Source organism: Apaloderma vittatum, unplaced genomic scaffold (assembly GCF_000703405.1).
Source record: "Apaloderma vittatum isolate BGI_N311 unplaced genomic scaffold, ASM70340v1 scaffold9456, whole genome shotgun sequence".
In the NCBI taxonomy this organism is placed as follows: Eukaryota; Metazoa; Chordata; class Aves; order Trogoniformes; family Trogonidae; genus Apaloderma; species Apaloderma vittatum.
In genome coordinates, this window is record NW_009720034.1 from 18563 (window position 1) to 26763 (window position 8201).

At 39.3% G+C, this 8201-nt stretch overlaps 1 protein-coding gene across 1 annotated transcript; it reads left to right on the forward strand.

The window, feature by feature from the left end:
• Positions 1-4551: 4551 nt before the first annotated feature.
• On the forward strand, positions 4552-6604 carry MC5R (melanocortin 5 receptor). The gene is made up of 2 exons (XM_009870873.1): positions 4552-4722; positions 5545-6604. Exon 2 carries the CDS (start codon positions 5627-5629, stop codon positions 6602-6604), a length of 978 nt encoding a protein of 325 aa, XP_009869175.1. The 5' UTR covers positions 4552-4722; positions 5545-5626.
• The last annotated feature ends 1597 nt before the right edge of the window (positions 6605-8201 follow it).

Here is an 8201-nt window from a genome sequence, read left to right on the forward strand (position 1 = left end):
AGGCACATAAAAAAGATGGTTACTAAACCTCTTATTACCCTTCTTCAGTTCAGAGGGTCAGTTAAAACATTGTCCAGTTTGGGTTATTAGAATGTGTATTTCTAAAATGCTTTTTATATCATATTGCACCTTTCTCAGCTTTCTACTCTGATGCAAGAAACACCACTGATAGGTACTAACTGAGAGTGGCCAAAAATTATCTTGAACCATTTTGAAGGACCCAGATGAACGGAGTGACAGTCGGAAATGCTAGTGCAGTCATACTAAGTATGACTGATCCTACCCTTTGAGAGGGCACAGTTTATGTGACATTTTGTGTAATTTTTCAGTCTTGTTACTCTGTGATTCTTCCTCTAAAAAGCATTTAAATGTTGATTGGAGATTAGGGTCGTGATGTAAAATCATGTACTCACTACACCACTGCTTACCACAAAGCCTGTTTTTCAGACTTTCAGGTGTCCTCTGGACAGGTGAGAAGACTGAACTATCAAGAATCTATCACCAATTCATCCAGCTTTGTTATTTAAGGATAGTAAGTACCAATGCCTTTTATCTTTTGTTTTGATTAATTTCTTGTCTTTATTAAAGACTAACTGCATGGTAATGCTGGGAATGTAACAGTGGAGACCTTGATGAGGGTCAGCCAAAGCTACTCAGCACAGAGGTCAAGAGATATAGTTTTCTCAGTCTGAGAAATTAGAGAACATTTGTTATGTGATTCAAATGCAGAGGAGGCCATGATCTTCACTTTTGGTGACTGATGGGTTTTCTCTCACAGCAAACTGAGAGGATCCTCTGTGGCTCTGAAATACTGTGCTAATGGCAGCATAGGCAAGGAGAAGACAGAAGAGAGATTTCACAAGTAGGTCAAGAGCACCAATCTAAAGCTACATGATGAAGGACAAATGCCTTTTCATCAAACAGATAAAAATAGCTGTGGAAGGACACTGGAATTAAATTGCTTCAATATATTAGCACTGAACAAGTTGGGTAGATTTGTATCAGCATCAATAAAACTCTTCTCTGAACCTGTTAAGATTAGCACCTGTTAATACCAGAATGCATTTGAGTGTAATAAGCTCTTCTTACAGAAACTTCTTTGAGGTGCACATTTTACCACTGGCCTAATTTATGCATTCCTTGATAAAATTGGTATCTTGCTGCTATGAAGGCTGGTTTTGATGTGATGTTGTTTGATCTATGGGTCAGGTTCGTCACAGCCTCTCCTGTCCCAGCAGATGTGCTGGATTAAGGGGAGCTTCGGCATGCCTGCTGGTGGTGCTGGTGGCAGGCAGGGGCTGGGTGTTTTGGTCAGTGACGCTGTCATGGCTCTCACTCTAGTCACTGCCGAACCCTGCGAGGCAAGATGTTGGAGCAGCTCTCTGCTTTCTTGCTGCTTCACAATGGAAAGAAATTACATGGGACCCAAACAGGCTCTGACATCTCTTTCTCTGCTGGAATCGTATTGTACTTCTTTCTTATATTCACTGATATCTTTCAGGGGCACTTTCAGTTTTGTTTTTCTGGAGTCCAGAGCAACTCTTTGGTGAGTTCAGTGGAATACAGACTAAGCAGTTCGTATTTTCCATACATCAGATAAAATGTTACATGAAGTACAGAACAAAACACTTTTTCCTGAAGATACCTTTCAGTGTCCCTTCTGGGATGACCATCAACTTCAGAAGCGCTCCCAAGGTCTCCAGATCCAGGGTTCTTGGTGTAAAATCCAGCTGTTCTTGTTTCTATGCTGCCGGGAAACCTGTGCTCCCACACCCCAAGCCACTCAGTCCAACCTCTCCTCCTCTTTCCATTTGTTGAAGGGAAATTGTGGTTTGAGAGCAGGACAGGGGCTTCAGTGTATTTCTCAGGGCGCCTGCTCTGTGCACTCACCGGGTCAGGTACCAAGCTGCTTTGGTATAGCCCAGTAACTAAGCACCAACCCAGGCTTTGCAATGCATGAAATACTGTTTGCCCACCCTGGCAGTCCAGGCATGGTCTTTGTGGCCTTGGAAAATATTGAGTGCCAACCTGTCCATAGAGACAGATAATTTATTTAACTGAACAAGCAAGGGAGCTGAACACCATGATCATGAACATCTGAAAGATCAGCCTATTTAGTCAAGAGTCCAGCTCTCAAATGTAGCCAGTCTAGGATTCTTCCCAAGAGAATCCAAAGATCTGCTCCTGTACCCCTTTACTTACAATCCTTATAAATCACCTGCCTCTACCCACTGCTAAACTGGTGTCCCTTCAGTTAATTGCTTGTCAAACTATAATGCTTATAGCTGCTTGTTACAGCAATATAATGATGAATTATTATTTTTTTTTAAAATAAGGTATTTTTTCATCTCATCCTTGGACATAAACAAACTACATCTATAACACTACTCCAGTTTCCAGGCAGGTATTTTTTCTGCAAACTTTGTAAATAAGCGAGTTTCTTTTTCTAGCATAAACACCTGTACCAGGGTTTATGCCTGCGGTGTCTGGCTTGTGGAAGAAGAATCCAAAAGCTGATTCATAATTTATATGTGAGAGACATGGCGTTGCTCTAAGGAATAACAGTCAAACCATGCAGTCTGATGTGTGATTTATTTCTTGTAATCAGCTGATCTACTGAGTCCTACCAGGTACAGTGAGACCTTTTGTAAAGGCAGCTAAGCTGGGCTGCAAAGAACTTTATTAAACTGAATCCACAGAGGAGTTTGTAAATGGGAAGATGAACAGAATTTAAAAGGAGAATATAATAAAAAAATAGGAAACTAGAAGAAAAATAATTGGAAGTGGAAAGAACACAATGTCTACACAGTTCGTATCAGATATAGGAATATTGAAAGAAGCACAATTTGACTTTTATGTTATGATTTCTAGGATGGAAAAAATAAAAAACTATGCAAAAGATAACTGAAGATAACTAAGGTAAGCTAACTAAAGGTAGCCTAGGAGAACTGAAATATACTTTACATTAAAGGACAGAAGGAGAACTGCAGATGGTCATCCTCTGTTCTTTTAGTTTGGGTACGGTGAAGAACTATGAGCTCAGATTTGGTACAGAGACAGGTGAGATACAGCAGGGAGTATTGCTGTTCTCTAGCTGGCCTTATCTGCTCAGATCTAACATCTGCACTTGAGCAGAGTTTGCTACCTCTAGTTCGTGCTAATTTAAATTCTCTTTCCATTTCTGGGGAGAAGGGACGTGCAAAGTTCATCTCCAGACTGTAACTGCATAATGCTAGAGAAGCCATTTTATTAAAATGAATAAAAATGCTTTTCACTGTCTCCTTTAGTACAGAGACTTTTTGTACATAAGAACATTTCATACAATGGGCCAGTTTTTTCAGTATCCCTAGAGTGAAGCTAGTAGTAACAATAGAGGAAGCTTCTGTGGAATATAATAATTAAAAATATGAATTTGGCTGCATTATAACGATAAGCTCTATCTGAACTCTGAAAACACAAAAATCGCACAGGATAAAGCAATAAAGTTTATATTTGCTGAACTCAGTGGAGATTCTTTAAAAAAACCCCTCCATAGGTGAAAAATAAGCATTTGAAGCTGCTACATATCATGAAAAAATCCCTTAATTTGAGGAAATGTGGTGACTTGGAAAAGCAGAGATTTTTTCCCAAGTTAACTTCAATTCTTGCATAGTATTTAACTGGATGGTTAGTGGATAACATAAAGGGCATTAGGCTGTGTCAGGGGTGTGCTTTGCATTCCTCAGTCAGCACACACAAGCAGAGCCTATTTGCTAACGAAAAGACTCGAACTAATTTTGCCACCTTTTAAGTGAGGCCCAGAATGAACATCAGCTGCCTGACTACAAGACCCACAGAGAGACTTCAGCCATTGCAATACTGAGCGCTGAGTTTACCAGCTCCTAGACCCTGTGAAACCTGGGAGAATTCAAATCCGTCTCGGGAAACCCTGGTTCCTGGCGCAATGCATTGTGCACTCCTTCCACCTCTTCATAATTCTAGCAAGTGGACTGTAACACAGATGTTTATTTGTTCTACTTTTTCACAAAAATTACTTGAGGTATTTCTTCTGTTAGTAGTGTGACGGTCTTGACTGTATGTTCTCTGAGTTTTGTATCAGTGTGGTTCTTGTTTCTGCAAAATTATAGCTGTGAACATAAGACAAATGCTTATAACAGTAATAAGCCTTCCACTTCAGTAACGATCTTCTACTCTCATAAGTTTTGGAATACTATTGCAGTATAAACATACTGTAAGTGAGTACTAGCAACAGCAGAGAAAACAAAAGAAGAAATTTTTTTGAAAAGAGCATGCCTATTGCATTTCCCCCTTTAATATATATAAAACTCACAATGAATTTTATATCAGAAGCATTGTTCAGTTAGAAAGACGAGAGAAGACCACTAGATGGTGGTAGACACCCAAGCCTTTGCTGAAAAAAAATCTATGAAAAGAGAAGTTCAGAGGAGCAAAGAAGGGGAGGAGGAGCTACAGTTTGAGTACTGAAGTCATTTTTTCTTGGAGTCTATAAAAAGGCAGCTGCACAGTAAGCAATTTATATGGCTCAGCTTTGACTCTATGGATTTCCTTAGTCCTTTTCCTCTATTTTTGTCATCTATTCCCACCAAGGAGTCCCCAGCGCCAGATGTGGGGTGAGGAGGGGGCTGAAACTTCTGCTCTCTGGAAGAAAGGTTGCAGGTGATGAAGAGGAAGAGCAGCTGAAGGAACAGCTCTAATAAATAGGTAAAGTAAATTTATGATTGCAAATCAAAGGCTACTTTTAAAAACTGAAAATTATTTATCTTGATATAATTTGAATTTTATTTGCAACAAGTCACTGACAACCAGGTTTAAGTGTCACCCTTAATAAGTATCTGGTGGCTTATAACTTGCCTTGAATATCATCATTACCAAAAAACACTGAATGAAACAGGAATAGAAAACTTATTTTTATGACGGAATTCCACCCATACTTAATCTGTAACCTAAGTGTATCCTGAAATGCATGAATTTGCCTTGGTTAGGTGTTTTATACCATGCTCTGAAGTGAACATGTCAGCATTGCACAGACAAGCTGTTTAAAATACAGTTCATGTGAACTGAAGAAGCACAAAGGTCAGGAAAACATTTAAATCTCTTACCGAAAACGTTCAATTCCTAACTGTGGCAATAATTCAAACTTGCATGTACTGTATTCAAGCGAGGAGGTTCTGCTGAATGTAACTCTTTTCTCCTGCATTTCTGGGGTCTTAGAATTAAGACCTTGAAGACTGTTTGTTATTTCCAGGACATTATTCTCACTTCTGGGGGACAAAATAGAATAAACAAAACTATGAATGAAGGGTGCGTGAATCTCCTCATTAGTCTGTAGTTTTAATTTACCGGTAAGGATGGGTACAAAAAACTCTGAGCCTATCAGAGGTTAATTTAGAATTAGTAGAGGAATATGATGTTGAAAAGGCAGCTTGTGTACAAGCCAAATTAAATATACATGAGTGATGTTTGTTTTGTCATTTTGTCAACTTCTGCCTGTTCTTGTCATGCTTTTTTTTTTTTTTTTGGCAGGGTCTCTTGCCTTTTGGAAAATGCGTTTACCACACTCCTTGGCAAATCCCTCAGAAAGAACAGGACGTGTTTACTTCCAGAGATGAACATATCTTCGCAGCTTTATGTTTCTGAACTAAACTTGAGTGCCTTTGCCAGCAACTTTAGTGTGCCTACTGTCAAGAGCAAGTCATCTCCGTGTGAACAAGTGGTCATTGCGGCTGAGGTGTTCCTAACTCTGGGCATTGTAAGCCTCCTTGAAAATATCTTAGTTATATGTGCGATAGTTAAGAACAAGAACTTGCATTCACCTATGTATTTTTTTGTTTGCAGTTTAGCAGTAGCTGACATGCTGGTTAGTGTGTCGAATGCTTGGGAGACCATAACTATATACTTAATAAACAATAGACACATAATTATGGAAGATGCCTTTGTCCGTCATATAGACAACATCTTTGATTCAATGATCTGCATATCTGTCGTGGCTTCCATGTGCAGTTTGCTGGCTATAGCAGTAGACAGGTATATCACTATATTTTATGCCCTGCGTTACCACAACATCGTGACGGTGAAAAGATCAGGGCTTATTATTGCATGCATCTGGACCTTTTGTACAGGCTGTGGCATTATCTTCATTCTTTATTACGAATCAACTTATGTGATCATTTGTCTCATCACTATGTTTTTTACCATGTTGTTCCTCATGATCTCTCTGTACATCCATATGTTCCTCCTGGCTCGTACTCATGTGAAGAAAATAGCTGCTTTGCCTGGGTACAACTCTGTCCGTCAAAGAACCAGCATGAAAGGAGCCATCACTTTGACTATGCTTCTCGGCATCTTCATTGTTTGCTGGGCTCCATTCTTCCTTCATCTCATCTTGATGATCTCCTGCCCTCAAAACCTCTACTGTGTTTGCTTCATGTCTCACTTCAACATGTACCTCATTCTCATTATGTGCAACTCAGTGATTGATCCCTTGATCTATGCCTTTCGTAGCCAGGAAATGAGAAAGACATTCAAAGAGATAATTTGTTGCTATAGTCTGAGAATGGTTTGTGGGTTATCAAACAAGTATTAAGAAAACAAAACCAAACCAGGGAAGAGTATGGAAATGCAGCATCTTGCTCCATCGTGTACTTCTACTGAAATGCCTATGGAACATCTTTCTCCATTCAGCTGTCATGATTTCTGCGGCAAACAGGAAACCGTTTTTTAATATGCGATTTTGCCTTTCTTTCCCTCCACACACCTCTCTGCGGAGCTACTCAGTGCATCTCTACTATGGGGAGAAAGAATTTTCTGAATCTCAGAAGACTGAAGACTGGATCTTATAAGAGAATTATACAGAGAAAGCCTTATTTTGATTTCTGCGAAATGTGATGAGTGTGACCTGCCATGCACATGAGCATCTCAGCGTGTGTTTCTCTTGGTATTTGTCACTCTAGATACAGCATGGCTTATTTTGATGCCCAGAATTAACTTTTTTTTTTTTGCTATTTCATTCTAAGAACATAATATCAGAGAAGTAGCTCAACAGTTATGACCAATATATATGCACATATCAGCACTCTTGTATTGCAGTCATGACTGTTTTACTACCATGAAATATGTATTATGTAAGACAACAGCGTTACCACCAAATTTTCCAGGTTGGATACAATGCTTGGTCATATCTGACTATATGTGTTCTTAGCAATGTGGGGTAAGATGTACCATAGGTGGATTTTAAGGCTGAATATGAAGATTAAGATGATTTAATTTGTCTATTTTCTTTATTCACCAGGGCTAAGGAATTAAAGGGTACATGGTCTCTAGACAATCATGTAATGTTTCGTGTAGATGAAAAGACTGAGTGAGTGGCTGCCTTTGTACAGACATTAGGAAAACCTTTCACCTAGGAATAGCTTGTGTTACTGGAGGAAGCTGTGCTGTAGATTACATCTTTCAAGCTGGGAGAGACAAAACAAGTTTGATCAGAAAGCATAGCAGGAAATGGCAAAACAGTGATTTCAAAACCTCAAGCACATGTAACTGAAGCAGACGGTACTTTTGCTCCCCAAGCAAACAGATTTTATCTTTGCTGAGAGGATTCTAATGTAAAATCCTCATATCTTTTGTGTAATGTACAACTAATCATGCTCTTATAAACATTCTGCTGTGCAACAGCTGCTTAATGTACAAGATACTGGATTTGACACAGATGAAGAGGTTGCAACTGTGACATTGATTTCTTCTTGCCAGTGAATAGTAGATAGCTTGCACTGAGATATAAGCTATGAAAATACTTCAATTATGGTGCCCTACTGACTAAACACCAGAAAATACGTTTGGAAAATTAACAACTTATTCTGACAAGCTGAAAGAATAACCCGTGTTATACCTGGTTTAAGGGTGGTCTAAAGCTAGTTTTGTCAATAGAAGGACTGTCATAGAATCATAGAATGCATTGGGTTGGAAAGCATCTTTAAAGATCATCTAGCCCAACCGCTCTGCAGTGAGTGGGGAGCCCCGTCAAGCCTGACCTTGAATGTCTCTAAGGATGGAGCATCCCCCATCTCTCTGGGCAGCCTGTTCTGGTGTTTCACCATCCTCATTGTAAAGAACTTTTTTCTAACATCTAATGTAAATCTACCCTGCTCTAGTTTAAAACCATTACCCCTTGTTCTATTGCTACA

Excerpts from the sequence above, each read along its gene's own strand:
- MC5R (XM_009870873.1), top strand. The coding sequence starts at position 5,627 with ATGAACATATCTTCGCAGCTTTATGTTTCTGAACTAAACTTGAGTGCC.